The 16,325-nt window shown below is 38.3% G+C and overlaps 1 protein-coding gene across 2 annotated transcripts in view; it reads right to left on the bottom strand.

The window, feature by feature from the left end:
- LOC117402488 (leucine-rich repeat-containing protein 1) overlaps positions 1-16,325 on the bottom strand; it is a 48,388-nt gene that overhangs the window by 25,754 nt on the left and 6,309 nt on the right. For both annotated transcript variants that reach the window (XM_034003687.3, XM_034003686.3), the window contains exons 2-4: positions 8,587-8,704; positions 7,768-7,846; positions 2,729-2,818 (exon numbers count right to left, since the gene is read on the bottom strand). In XM_034003687.3, the coding sequence (XP_033859578.3) occupies positions 2,729-2,818; positions 7,768-7,846; positions 8,587-8,704 (287 nt within the window). The remainder of the gene's footprint in view (positions 1-2,728; positions 2,819-7,767; positions 7,847-8,586; positions 8,705-16,325) is intronic.

The following is a 16,325-nucleotide window of genomic DNA, read 5'->3' on the forward strand; positions in this document are numbered from 1 at the left end:
TCATTTACATTGACAATTACAGGAACACATGAAAAATACCATCGGAAAACCTTCATTATAACCAGACCACAGTCAGCAATAGCAACGCAATGGACAAAATATTGTAGTGTGTAATGGTCTTGATATGGCAACACACAGGTGTACACAAACACCACATGTGGTACACAAATAACAACTTGTTGCAAGCAGCATGCTGCTTTGCACATGTATTATATTTTTAATTTTCTAAAATGTGTGAATAAATGTGGATTGTTAAAAGACTGCAACCTATATTTTCAAGCTTACACAATGTGCAAAATAAAGATTACAGGCTTCCTTACACTGTGCTGTTGGCCAGGTAACGTGGCTCACAGTACCACTGCAAACTAGACTAATCATACAACCAATCGCATAACTTGTGCCCTGAACCCTGTTTAAACACAGGACACTGGAGCTTAAGTTTACTAAGCTGCCAGCCCTTCCTTTTTTCCTGTAATGAAAATCTAATTACAACACAGCATGTTGACTTTTAATCTCTGTAAATTTTATGTAAGCAAACAAAGGTTTACAGCTTTGTCTTTTTTACTGTTCTTGTACAGCTTAAAGAAAAACAACCTGCATGCCACACACTCTACAAACAAATGCAATTCATATTTACAAAAATGTAAAACGGCAGCCTTTACAGGAATAAACATAAAACACAGCATGGCTTAAATGTTTGTAACCTCCACTATTGATTGTTCAGGTGTAAGTGTTTTTAGATCACAATTACAGTATTTATCATATGCAGTAGGGTTTAGTGCTCAAGATCCCAGCTGAAGTAATGCACTTTCTGGATCATGGAACTGGAAAATTCACCTGCTTGTGCCTATTAGTATTTATTTTAATATTTGAGTACATTACATGGTTTTAAATGGGGAGAGCAGTTCTAGCTATGCAGAGTTTAATTAAGCAGAATTCTAGTTTTACTAGTCCTTAGATTGCTTTGTTCTTGGTATGGGTGTGAAATCTCTTAACTAATGTATTCTTGTTTTTTTAGATTCTCTTCACATTTTCCGACAGTCATCTCATCTTGGTGTCTTTTTAAAATTTAGAAGTTTAGAGCACCCTGTGGCCTCAGCATGGCTCTCAGAATCATGTCTTCCCTCTCAGTACACCCGATACATCCAGGTGTAACACTCTGCCTCTAGTGAATTGTAAGAAATGCATCAGTACAAAGTACCAGGGTGTTGCAGGGGAAAAGGTTACTGGTTAAACTTCCTTGTTTCAAACGTCACCATGATGTTCTGACTGAAGCAGAAAATCTAAACAATATTAACACTCTGACACTTAAAGCCCATACCAAGTATCTCTTAACTTTAAAAGACACAGTTTACAGCAGTAAGTGAACACGTGTACAAATCCTGGCTCTATCTAGATTATAATCCCAATTATTAAACTGAACATCAAACTATACCTATGAAACCTGTAATGGAACAGCACTCACATCTGGCTTATTAATATGATATCAACAGCCACTTCACATCATCAGCTACCAACTACACCTGGCATTAAAGGACGGGGATCACTACCCTGTCTCTCCATCACTGGAGGTCATCCATCAACCTCTGCGGTTGATGCTCCACATACAGAATCTAAAAAAACAGAGCCTAGTCTTAGAGTGGGATCAGTGCTCATTACCTTCTGATAAGGGGGTCAACACATCTACACACCTCTTGGTCCTTTAAAACAAATCATTCCAATTTAACCAGCAGTGAATAATGTGCTCTTCTATTCAAACTGAAGGAGACCAAACTATTGCTTGCTGAAATAGACCAGGACACAAACCATTGCTCTGGTCCCAACACAACCTTTTAGGATCAGTGTTTGTTTGTTTTTTTAAATGCGTATTTAATTGTCCCAACATCAGAACTGTCCCAGAAAAGTCACTACAGATAATGTGTATAGACAGTATCAGTCCTTAAAATGGGCACTTATTTGTGGCAATTTTTGAGAAATACAGTAAAACTGGAATACCTGACATGAAGCACACACTATATATATATTGTAAGACAGCAGGGAGGGGGGTTAAAATCCTCCCTGCGTAGGATATGTGCGCAGGCACATTATTGTAAGTTTATTTTATTGTTTGATTGTTTTGCTTTATTGTTTAATTTTGATTTGTTAATTGTTTTATTATTAACTATCCCCTGCACCTGGTGCTTATTATTAAATTAGAGCCAGGTGCAGGGTATAAAAAGAGAGCAGACAGTTTGTTCGGGGCTGTGGTGGAGAAGGAGGCAGAAGAGGTGCTCTGCTTCCTAGCAGTCAAGACGAAACTACGTGCAGTGTGAACCTGCGTGGTTTATGTAAAGTGAGGTTTGTGTGACAGGTAAACGGCCTAGCTGTCCTGTGCTAGTTAGGTTCCTGTGTGTTAGTTAGTGCTCATTGAGGAGCTAGGTGTTTATTTTGTGTTTTTGTTTTGTTTTGTTTTGTGCTTATTAAAAATAGCAGATAACCGCGTGAAAATTCAATTCTGGTGTCCTGGATCTGGTTTTAAAGGGGCAACGAATCGTGAATGGTGAAGGTCTTGTTACAAATATATAAAATTACAAAAACAATTATCTGATTGCAACAGAAAACAATTCATATTTACACTTGAGTTATGAAGTTAGAAAAATCTAAACTTAGCTAAAGTACATCTGACTTTCCACATCAAAATAACACCAATTAAAACCAAGCTACACAAAGAGTAGATACAGGTACTTACTTTCCAATGTTATCGGGAAGAGCTTGCAAGGAGATGTCATTGATGGAGAGACACGTTAAATTCCGTAATTCTGGGAAACTCTCAGGCAGCCTACAAAGAAACAGTGACACCAATCAGCTTTTAGTAAAAACAAAATGGGCACAGTTATAGAGGTTGCTGGCATTCAGACCATGGTTTATCTTGAATCTTAAGTTAATCATAGGCAGCTCTTTTCTGACATTGATACTCATTTCCAGTGGTTTGCCTCGGGGAGGAGGCAGAGGTTTTGGGTCCAGAGATTTCCAAACTGTTTTCTGCAACGGTAATTTGGAAAGCATAAAGACTCTAAACCAGCATACTAGAGATTACATTTTCTTACTCATGCATACAAACTTGGGGAACAGCTGGATGCAATTCTTACTCCTTTTTTTTGTTTAAAACCTGCCTTCAGTTTAGCAATATGTTGTAATTTTGAAAACACATTTTAGTCTTCAGAGGGCAGAGCTTGGCAACACCATGAAGACCGGTACTCTTTAAACACGAGGGGAAATCTGGTGTCAAAAAAGACCATATCCGTGTTGAAGATATGACCTGGACATGCATAGAATTCAGTAAATCCTGAACTTCTACTGGAAGGTTTGCAAATCAATATCCCCTAAAGACCTCCTCCATTCAGAATACAAAAAATGTTGGTATATGTGGAGGAAGAGGGCCGTATTCTTATCTTTGCACAATCTTTGTATTCAATTGTTTTTTCAAACATTTGCCTTTTATTCCTACTTCTTTTAACCGCTGGTCTTTTTTAAATAAATCATCCTCCCACTTATTGTAGCTCATTCAGGGCATTCAAGAGTAGTTCACAATTTGTTGGCAAATGATCTGTAGTTACTTTTAAGTAGTGTTCCGCATTTTTGGTTTTTATCTTTAAAAAAAAAAATTTGGGAGTTTATTTTACATACATTAAAATAGGGATAAAATCTGTTAAATGTTTCAATTGAAACGTCGGTAAAATTCGGGGTAAAAAAAAAATCTCATATACACGCTTTACATGGAATATGATGCGTAGCAGTTTTGGTTTTTGATTAAGTTTAATGTCCCTGGCATGTATGATGAAGCAGAATCTGTGCAAGTCGAAGCCACATTTTCCCAAGTTAGCTGGTACTTTGTGAACGTTTGGGCAATCGCTGTGCGACGGAAATAGTATCTACAGGAGGTATGAACATGACATCAGCACAAAACAAGCCAGATTTATTCGCCTTGAGATCACAAAAAGAAAAGAAAATTTACAGAACTGGGCAGTGCAAGCCATCGGGAGTCGCATCAAAAATCACACTTTTCTGTAAAATTCAGAATAAACAAGAATCACGAAACACTACTTTTAACGTAAGGCTCTACCCATACAGACAACAAACATGTCAGATACAATAATATTCTATTGAAAACATATGACTTGGTTTGTCACGCTGTGACAGAAAGACAATGATTCTTAGTGGTAAATCTCCCTCTCGACCTGTGAGGGCGCTAAGTAGTCTATTCAGTCTTGAACAAAGAAGACTACGGGGCGATCTGATTCAAACATTCAAAATCCTAAAAGGTATAGACAATGTCAACCCGGGGGACTTCTTTGACTTGAAAAAAGAGAAAAGGACCAGGAGTCATAAATGGAGATTAGATAAAGGGGCATTCAGAATAGAAAATAGGAGGCACTTTTTTTACACAGAGAATTGTGAGGGTCTGGAACCAACTCCCCAGTAATGTTGTTGAAGCTGACACCCTGGGATCCTTCAAGAAGCTGCTTGATGAGATTCTGGGATCAATAAGCTACTAACAACCAAACGAGCAAGATGGGCTGAATGGCATCCTCTCGTTTGTAAACGTTCTTATGTTCTTAAGTAACAGGAACAGGGTACTCTGGACTACTTGGCCTGACACTTTGTTCTGAGGGTTAAAAGAAGAGTAGACGGAGCTTCGGTACACTAACTCATTGACCCGGAGGGGAAATGATGTGGCAGCTGCAGATCATAAAAAGCAGCTGCAATCGTTTACCAAGGGGTCATGAGTGACGGTATAAATAGGGGTCGAAGCAATGTTATCTGTTCCTTCGTTTTGGTTAGTATAAGTGACCCGGAAGGACCTGTTTTTGTTGTGGAGATAACCGTGAGTGTTTTGTTTTGCACTGTCTATTTGTTACTTGTATCACTAGACAGCTAACACGTTCCGGAGCTATCGCCAGAGGCCAGCACAAACCCGGCACAGCACTTCACTTGTACCACTGTAAAACTGTATTGCACCACAATCACTAATTCATGCACTAACCAGACTTGTGTATGTGTTTTGTGTTTAAAGTGGGGATACAAGAACGGGACTATTATTTTGGGACCAGCTTGGGGGATTATAAATGTAAGTAATACACGCCGCTGTATTACTTACCATCATTATTATTTCCTGTTCGTTTCGCTGTCAGGCACTGGACAAAAACAACTAATAAAAACAAATCTTTTCACATGGATTACAATAGGCTGTCTGTTCTTTAATCACCTGCACCTTTACACTATTAACCACTTTGCCACACACGCTTACTGAAAAAGTATTAAATGAGGGATATATCCGTGTACACTGAGGTAACGCAAGCACCGAGGCACCGGAGTGGCGAACTGAGCAGCGGACCTCCTGTCGAGGGAAGGTGCGCATCCATCAGAGTGGCGACTCCACCCACAGGTGGTGGAGCACATTTGGGAACGGTTTGGGAAGGTGCAGGTCGCTCTCTTCGCCTCAGCGGAAACGACGCATTGCCCCGTCGTATTCCCTCCACCGCTTGGGCGGTCCAATCGGCATCGACGCCCTAGCCCACGAGTGGTCCAGGACGCTCCTTTATGCATTCCCGCCAGTACCGTTGCTCCTGACCTTCTTGAAGGTGGTCCGGTTAAGAAAGCAACAGTTCTCCTAGTGGCCCCTCGGTGGCCCAGGAGAATCTGGTTCTCGACCCTATGCCAGCTCATACAAGGCCAGCCCTGGATCTCCTCAGTTAGGCGAGAGGCACTCTCTGGCATCCAGAACTGGCAGGTTCCAATTATGGGTCTGGCCCCTGAACGGAACCACTGGACTGCCCTAGGGCTATCAGATGCGGTTGTGGGTACTCTGCAGAGCGCTAGGGCAGACTCCACTAGGTCGCTGTACGCCTTTAAGTGGAAGTATTTTCAGAACTGGTGTCTGACTAGAAGTCATGATCCAGTTTCTTGCTCCATGCTGGTTATCGTGCAGTTTCTGCAAGAACTGCTAGATGCTGGTAGGTCACCTTCCACATTGAAGGTGTATTTAGTGGGTATCGCTGCATGCCACGCCTCCATAGATTCGGTATCTCCAGGTGCACATTTTTTTGACTACCCGGTTTCTTAAAGGCTCTCGGTTGTTACACCCTCCCAGGAAGGCCGTTCTTCCCGAATGGAGCCTTGATGTTGTACTAGAGACTCTCACGAAGGCCCCATTTGAGCCTATACACTCCATAGAGCTGAAGCATCTGTCTATGAAGACAGCCTTCCTCTTGGCTATCACCTCCACAAAGCAGGTTAGTGAGCTGCAGGCGCTGTCGGTGCACAGCTCCTGTATGCGGATTTGGGACGATGGCCGCAGGGTGTCACTGCGTACAAACCCTGCTTTCCTCTCTAAAGTGATTACAGCCTTCCACATGAATCAACTGGTGTCTTACCATCCACCTCCATTTGCTTTGGAGGAGGATAGGAGATTAAATTACGTGGATAGGACAACAGCTCTGCGTCATACTGACCAGCTCTTTGTTTGTCACAGTATATGGACCCTAGGACAGCCTCTCTCAAAGCAGCGTCTGTCGCATTGGATTGCAGACACAGTCTCTGCGGCGTATGACAGTGCTGGCTTACCCCCACCTGGGAGAGTAGCTGCATACTCTACTAGAGCGTTGGCTACATCTTGGGCCCTCTGCAGAAGGGCCTCACTGTCTGATATATGTACGGCAGCTAGCTGGGCTACGACGCATACATTCTCCAGGTTCTACCGCTTGAATGTGGTAGATCCTTCCTTGCCTTCAATAGGCATGAGGGTCCTTGAGGTTACATGCTTGCGCCGCTAACCTAGGATTAAGCGGTTCTGATGCATCCTTCGTATGCTGCCATTCCTTCTCCCTCACGACGGCTCTGGTATACATTTCCCATACATAATGTTGTGGTCGTCTTCGAATTGAAAGGGAACGTTAGGTTACTTACTGTAATCCTGGTTCCCTGAAAGAGAAGATGACCAACGATCGCGAGGTCGCATCGGTCACCCTCGCAGGTTCGATGCAAAAAGAGAAATGGCTTCTGCTGTATGATGGTTTTAATCCCTTGGTAGGCGGGACTGAGGGCGTCATCCCAGGAAGGGGCAGCTCTGGTATAGAGAGCTCAGAAAATACCTACCAATAGGCAGGCATATCCCATACGCAATGTTGTTGGTGGTCATCTTCTCTTTCAGGGAACAAGAGTTACAGTAAGTAACCTGACGTTATCGACTTTACCAGACAGGCTGATGGAAGGACATGATCCCATAAGGTTCCCTGTTTTTTTGATTGAGGGGCATTGTTTCAATCACTTCCAATTAACCAGTGGTTATTTTATTAAACCAATATACCACATTTATTATGAGGCAAGTGACAGTTAGAAAGAAACACTGCATACCTCATTCATATTGTATGAGACATGTGCTCGGCATGTTGTCCTCCCTGGCTTTCTTTCACTTGTCTCTGATTTCTGCAATCTGAGCTCATCAAAACAGAACTGCTTGGCTTATTTTAGCATGCGTTTAGTTTTTTTTTCGTCAATCATTCAAACATTTGTGTTTGGAAATGTAAATTAGTGGTTCCATCTGCCCATACAATTTAGTTTTAGGAGGGGAAAAAATACAGCTAGACCTGTTTTTGAAACAAGGTTGTTCTTAACAGTTTGTTTTTATTTTGTTTTGCAGTGTAAATTGGTTTTAAAACAAACTTAAAAGGTTATTTAATTTGACTAATTTGCTTCAATTTTTCAAAATGTAACAAGACAGTAAATTACCTTGTTAAGGGGTTACCGCTAAAATCTGCCACTTGAAGCGCTTTACAGTATGAAATGCTTTCTGGAATATCCATAATATCTGCAAAGAAAAACGCATGTTATTAGCAGCAGTGATTAGCAGGGCTCTGGACTCTTGACCGGAGGGTCGTGGGTTCAATCCCAGCTGGGGGACACCACTGCTGTACCCTTGAGCAAGGTACTTTACATAGATTGTTCCAGTAAAAACCCAACTATATAAATGGGTTATTGTATGTAAAAATAATGTGTAAAATATAATGTAATTGTATGTAAAAATAATGTGATATCTTGTAACAACTGTAAGTCGCCCTGGATAAGGGCATCTGCTAAGAAATAAATAACAATTATACAAAAAAAAAGCAGTTATTGGGAAGTTATTATTACTTCAATATCTACTGCATGTAAAAGTTGCTTTGCCGTTTTACCACTACTCAACACATTCAGTACCAAAATGCACATCAAAGCATTGTTTTATTTTTTATAATACATAATTAATGAAAATCAGAAACTGCAGATTTGGAGAATTGGCAAAGGACAACTGCATGAGGTTAAATAACTGTGTGCTGAACTTCAACAATAATGAAATCCAAGTCAGTGAAAGTGACTTATTTGAGTCCAGCTTCCAGCTTTTAGTGCATTGGGCCTCATTGGACAAAACTGTAAATGTGGGTGCAAAATGAAGCCCAGTGTATGTTAACGACAAGAGCTGAGGGGAAGCTCTCATTGTGTCCAACAGTTCCACCACCTCTCACCAAGAACATGCCATTTCTTAAAATAAATAAAATAATCCTGTTTACTCACCATTCCTAGATACATCAAGCTCAACTAGCTGCATAAAGTTGGCTATTTCTGGAGGGAGGCGCTGGATATCATTGTCACTTAATCCAAGTTTGCGTAACTTTATTAACTGGAAAAATGGCTGTAGAGGCAAAAAATAATGAATTACTGAAAACATTTAAAAATGCACTTAAGTCAATTAAAATGTGTGCTCATGCAAACCAATGTACTGTCCTTCCCATTCTCGTAGGTTTTTACAACATCTTTATTAAGCCACATTTAAATTGTTCCCAGTAGATAATGTACAATTACACTGGGACCCTCTTTAGTGAATTATCAGTTTCACTCTAATAAATACTTAATATAGATACAACACTGAGATAAAATTGATGTTTTGGCAACGTCATTTTAATTACTGCAAATTCTTTTTCAGTACAAATAGTATTTTTTCTTGTTGGACTCAAGACTTATGACCATAGTGTACACACTTAAGACTCTCTTCTACATTAAGATGAAATTCATTACAATATGATAAACATGGTGCGATTGTCTACACAAGTCCTTGCTTAAATAGACAGGGAATGAGAATTTAAAAATGACTAAAATCAGAAAACTAACCATCAGCAGTCTGGTGGGCAGTGAAATTATTATTATTATTATTATTATTATTATTATTATTATTTATTTCTTAGCAGACGCCCTTATCCAGGACGACTTACAGTCGTAAACAAAAATACATTTCAAGAATCACAGTACAAGTAATACTACAATTAAGAGCAAGATAAATACAATGACTTTGGTCCTAGCAAGTACAAGTATGACAAAATACGATTCAATAACAGAGCAGATAAGTGTCAGTGATAGTTACATCAGGATATAATTAAATACAAAATACTACAGATTAAATAACACTTGACAGATTACAGTACTCTAAAGTTCAGGATTAAATGCAGTAAAATAGGGGGCAGATAAGAGAAAGTAAAGCGCATTTAAGGAAGAAATGCTAAACATATTTAAGACATGGACATCTTAGAATATTACTTTCTTCCAGCAGGGGACAGGGGCATATACATTATAAAAATAAGTTTTATTCATGCACTGTGCAAATACATAACAAACAGTGTGTGGTGATGCCAAATTCTGAAACTTACTCTTCTTAAATGTTTTAAAAAAACATTGATACTAAAAATATATAAAAGTGCCAATAACTTTTACCCTTTGGCTTCAGACTTCAAGATACAGGGCAACTTCCAAAAAGTTCTCCGGTTACATGCCAAGCCAAACTCTTAGAAGTATAATTAAAGCAATCTTAAGAATCCAGACCTTTCTGTCAATGTGGGAAAATATGTTTGTGACATAAAACTCCTTGAGGAGACCCCAGAATAGCAGTCTATATTATAGATAAGCAGTAGAGAAACACTAATTTAAAAAAAGAGGCCTAACTGACCCACTTTACCAGTGGTGGCTTCAAACTGTGTTGAATACAATGTAAAGAATACTGGCCTCTATACTCAAAAGTGTTGGTATTTCAGTGTTGTGGTTAACATTTTACTGAACAATCTTTTTTAGCACTTTGTCGGAAAATCGAAGCGATACTCACCAACAAAATCCCCTAAAATAAGGAAATTCGGTATGCACACATCCTTAAATCCGTCGGTACAATCAGTCAATTTAGGATTCAATCAGTGAAAAGAAAATGTATAATTGACAGGGAGTAACAGGCAGATGATATTCCTCCCAGGGAAAAGCAGACAAAACCAATCGAATATCATCATGAACTACGAGGACACAACAGTTTCAAACAATAGCTTATGCCGGGTTTTACTAATGACAGGAACCCGCTGAAAACCACCTATTTTTCGCATGCATCAGGCTCAGGGGAAACATTTATTTAAAAAGCAAAGTTGTATATTTGTCTTCTAACCAGTAATCCTACATAAATACGTTTCTAAAATATGCTACAATTCCTGTCATTCCTTATTATTCATTGCGCACCTTTTCCCCCATCCCCACTAGTGCAATGATTCACAAAATCTGTAAGTCAGTAGAGGAAGAGTTGCCATTTCGTTCCAGATGTTGTTTATCTTAGATACAATAGAGGCACGTATGTCATGCACTGTATTTTCTTTCCAAAAAAAAAAAAAAAAAAAAAAGAAATCTTGATATTGAGTCTACTGAGACACCACATGTGAATGAACAAGTTGCTGATTTACACACCCGATGTGTTCTATAACCTCTGTGATAAATGAACTTGTTTGCGTTTTACAACACAACTTCTGCAAAGTTTTTTATTTTACGAATACAGCACTTTATGCTATTTTATTCATGCATTAATATACATATAAAGTAAATATAGGCTACACATACACATTTGAGGAGAGATGTTTTTAAATTACTGTGGTTCAGCATTTTCTTCATGAATTACTTCACATTTTTACAATATTACATGTATGGCATATGACACACATGTGGACAGATGTTGTATTCAAACAGGTGCCAAATCCGTGATTTTCTGAGGATATTGGAGTCATGGCCACCTGTGTGTTTATCGAGGAGTATCCCTTTCTGTTCACGTACACTGCAGCCCCATCAGAAGGTGCTCCGCAGTGGCACATGTGTACAGTCAATTGCCCCCAGCACTGATGGAAATCCACTTATATTATAAAACGCATCTTTGCTTTTGATGCTGCTGTTGTTGGTCAGTGGGAAAAATAATATAATTGGCTCCCTTATGAACTAACACATTGGTTACCTGATGCAGTACACGGGACATGGCTCTTTGAAAAGACCCTGCTGCATAAAATCCCATTAATACTGTATTTTCATATGCACTTCTGGCTGTCGGGCTTTCCAAGCCATTTTTTAGTATCTCTCACAAATCTAATATTGCTGCACGATGTAATATGAAGCGTTGTGTGATGTCCTCGTCAGGCAGATTTAATATATTTATGAGTGGCCTTTAAATTCTATCTAGCAAATGTCGTCTTACATTTTGTTGTTGTTCACGTAGTGCAGAGGCAGCATTACTCATACATAGGGTCCTGTGTTTTACGCAACCTGCTTTCTTAGGCTGCACTTCATTCCTCCCACTGCAAGGTGGTCATGTAGTCTGCTTAATTAAACCACTTATTGATTAATAATCTCCAGATTCCTTTAATCATCTCAATTAGTCATTCTATTAACGCGCATTAATTAGGCGGCAGCAGCAGCTACGGCCATTTATTTAGTCATGCATCCCTTTATTACTAATACGTCTTATTCAATATTATTTCTTAGAATGTGTAAATAAATAATTGAAATGTTTCAGTTTACTAGTAGGAACACATAATTTGTCAACAAAAACAGCACGGATTCCCAGAACAATTTATATAAAATACTGAAATCATAACATCATTGCTGTAACATACATATTACAAATATAACAATAATGTTATATTTGTAATATAGTGGTCCACAGGAGGCTGTGTGGTCCAGTGGTTAAAGAAACAGCCCTATAACCCGGAGGTCCCCGGTTCAAATCCCACCTCAGCCACTGACTCATTGTGTGACCTTGAGCAAGTCACTTAACCTCCTTGTGCTCCATCTTTCGGGTGAGATGTAATTGTAAGTGACTCTGCAGCTGATGCATAGTTCACACACCCTAGTCTCTGTAAGTCACCTTGGATAAAGGCGTCTGCTAAATAAACAAATAATAATAATAATAATGATGCAAGGTTGTTCGCAAGCAGCACATCAAGTGTCACTTAGTTTCATGAAAGAAAATGTCCCATGCATTAAAATGTTGCTATTAAACTTAAGCATCGTCAGTTGGTTAACCCTGCCTTCTTTCATAGATTGACATTGTTCTGTAAAAACTTGGCCATAAGAAGAAACACTTCTTTCAGCATCTAAAGAATTGGTAACAACTGACAAATATATTTCAGTCTTTCGTGTTAAATTTGGAAATAATTCTTCAGCTTTAATCCAAAATTCATTCAAAGTCATTTACTGCCATTTTCTTTTGCATATGGGAGTTATTTGTCCATTTCTGATTTACAGTCAGCATCAAATCCTGGAATAGAATATAATGGGAGGGCTTCCAGATCCAAACTACACACTTGCTGTGGGTTGAATATCCTTACTGCCATCAGAAAGTTATGAGCTGGTTGAAAAAAACATGGTTTCTTTTTGCATTGATCCAGGATATCAGTTGAATTACAATTGAAAAAAAACAGGTCGCGTAAAACGCAGGACCCTAGCCTAAGTATGTTGTAGTACACTTGAGCTTGTTGTGTGAGGAATGTTTTGTGTATTGCAAATATTCCTTAAACCTTCCTTAAACGTCCATTATTAAGACATTTTGGTACTGACACTTGAGTATAGAGGCCACTGTACTGACAACAATGCCAGTAAGTACAGTACATGCAATGAAAGAAACACCCAACATTTCAAAGAAAAGCGCCTATTTGTGTCTATAAAAAGATCAGCTTTGTAAAAGAAAACAACCACAAAACACAAAAACTGGTAACTGATACAGTGAATCCAACCCCTGTATTCAGGCTCAACTTTCATTCCTTTGTGTAGACACACAGTATCGTAGTTATGGTAAATAGAATATTGACAATATAATCCTTCAACTTGATGGATTTATCAGCATACAAAATATGCTTGAAATTCAAAATGATAAAATGAAATCAAGAAACTAGTGTTTATTTGGTTTAAATTCCTGTTTTTTAAACCCTTCAGATGAAGAATGAAAATAGCCTAACAGGCAATTTTTGAAACATTGGGATTAGTGCACCATACAATGTATAATGATACATTTTGCTTTAGAATTAACATGGCCCTTTGAAACATACAGTAAAGCTCAACTATCATTACATAAATAACTGCTGTGACAATGTACTTAAATAAAATGGCATTAAGGAGATTACACTTCATCTAGTAATAACAACCTGATGCATTTCAGGTTCTCACCATCACTAGTCGAAAGGAGAACAGTGAACTACCGTATTGCATTGAGCAGTGTTGGCTGACACCCCAAATACCAAAAAGTTAGGCATTAAAAGTATTCACGGGCCTGGCATAAATTCCTCTGCTTACTCCTGTGTCCATTTTGATGACCTACTTGTCTGCCGTTTCTTTGTTCCTGGTCAAACATGACAAAAGTGATATGTTTGTAAAATGCTGTTCAATATTCATACTCACGACAGCCCAAGTTCTCGAGTTCATGCACTGGAAGTTGCAGTTCATGTTTACCTATCAAAATTATTATTACTCTCAGTCTACTCATTTAAATGAATGAAAGGCTTTAAAATAGTTTTTTGTTCTTCTTTAAAAGCAATATGGTCCGTCAGCCTTTCATGGTGATGACAATTTTCTGGCATTTTTTTCTTTTCTTCTATTTATACAGTTTTTTCAAGTACTACAAAAAATAAACAACCGTTTCCTGGCACCAAATCACGTCTTTCACTGTAGGGCACGGTCAAATTGTAACCTGGCCAGTGGAGTGACTGACAGAGCAAATGAATCCATTAAGCACCAGGAAACAGTCCTGGAGGGCCGGTGTTCGAACTTTCCTTCAGTAATGTGTTCCGAACCTTCGAATGTCAAAATGTACCCTTCGTTACAGCCCTACTTTCATTTATAGAATGTCTTTCCCCCCATGCCCTTCAACTTGTTTTTAAAGTAGATCAATTGTGTTTCTTGCTTTAGTCCCCATACACAGTTTGACAAACAGTTTCAGAGTACTTATCTACACATACCTTATTAGTATACTGTAGATATTAGCTTTTATGTTTTCTGGTCCATTGCACAATGGTCAAAGGGGCAGGCTCAACTGCATACAATTTGACAATTTAGCTGATTTTTTTTTTTATTTCAACGTTTTATGAAATAATGAAATTCTGCAATATAACACTGTTAATAAGTAGAAAGTGTTTAAAATAGCATTAAACCCAATATCATCTGTTCACTATATGAAATCACCTAAATGCTTACTCATCCTTATCCTCAATTATACACTATATTTTAACATGAACTATATCTGTATAAAATAATTTAATTGACAATGATTCATCCAACATCCCTAAACCCTTCTAGACCATGTAGAATTGTACTGTGTTTTGTATCATGCACTACTGTATTAATATTACTTATTGATGTATTTAATTATTTATTTTTTAAACAAATACAATCCTCAAATATTTTTTTTTTCCTTGAGAGTCAAAATCAGAGACCAGATAGGGATTTAACATTTAAATCCCAATTATAGAATTTTTAATTTAAAATGTCCCTTTAGATTAGACGATTCTGCAGTATGAGAATATGATCCAAAACTCCCCAAGGCAGATACCGTTTTCTGTGCCGACAATGCCCTCCTGTTAGAGAAGGATTCTGACACACAGCCATGTGATATCCAGGACACACACAATCTACAAGTCACAGGTGTATAGCAGAAAGGCGGCAAATATTGTACATCATGCCAAATCAAGTATGTCTGCAATCAAGTGGGTGGACAGTGGCTGTCTTCTCATACTTCTGCTATTTATAGATCACATAAAAGTGTTTCAAAGAGAAAGTGAATAATTTTAAACAAAAAGTTTCCCATCCTAAACAGACAGATATTTTCTTTTAAACCAAGTCATTCTCAATGCTGTCTACAAGCCTATATTGTAGCTAAAATGTTACCTTAAAATGATCATATCCCCATAAACTTGGAAAACATGTACTTGTTTGCAGTGTCCACAACGCACAGCATCCAGGGGGTGGGGAATTCTAATCCAGATACGGTACCAAACCCATATAAACTCTATCGGATACTGTACACAATTAAATACACTGCAGGTGCAATAATTCACTATGGACTGCATGAATTGGAGTGTGGCTCGTACCGTAGCAAACCACATTGAACCAGGACTGCATACTGTACTCCTAGCATAATAAAGAACCGAGCAACAAATTTACACTACAGGTATGTGATTATTTACGGTTGAAGGGCAGCAGGAGAGAAGCAGTCTGAATGTGTGTATACTATATGTATTTCAAGAACACCAATATGCAAAATAATTCCTTCACAGCAGTTACTAACAACATGGCCTAGATCTAGCCTAGATGATACACATTCACATCATCTTACTGAAATCACCCCATTACTTTTATTTTTTGCTAACTCAAATGTTACGCATGCACTGTCGGGCTCCACCACCAACAGAAAGTTAGAGGGTATTCGTCAGTTTAATAATTCTCTGCTGTTAATTTAATTTGATTTCCTTAGGTCACTTATGTCTTGTGGTTCTTGTGGATCGTGGCTTCATCCATTTAATTTTTTATGACTAGTTTAGTTTATATGCATTATATACACTTTAAAACATAAGCATAAAATATATATATTCGTATATATGTGCACAATAACGTACTACAAACATGAGAACTAACATTACCAAATGTTTGAAGGTTTGTTTCCAGACACAAAAATCACATATTAAATTGCTCACAAACAATTATGGATTTGCAGCATTTGACTAATCATTTATGTTCAGAACCCACCTTCAGTGTTAACTAATATGCACAATGCATACAGTATAGTTGTGAATACACTAGCGTTTTGTTTACATGTTGAAATCCCTAGTTAACAGAGTTAGAAGTATCTGGGAGATCCCGTTCATGATGATTAGGCAGGTATCTTGTTTATATTAAGCAATGAAATGGTTGAATTTATAATGTATCTAAAATGTGGTCCCCCTTGGGAATGTTTGTTGTAATAGTAGAGATGTTTTCTTATA

This window comes from Acipenser ruthenus, chromosome 5 (genome assembly GCF_902713425.1).
Source record: "Acipenser ruthenus chromosome 5, fAciRut3.2 maternal haplotype, whole genome shotgun sequence".
NCBI classification, from domain to species: domain Eukaryota; kingdom Metazoa; phylum Chordata; class Actinopteri; order Acipenseriformes; family Acipenseridae; genus Acipenser; species Acipenser ruthenus.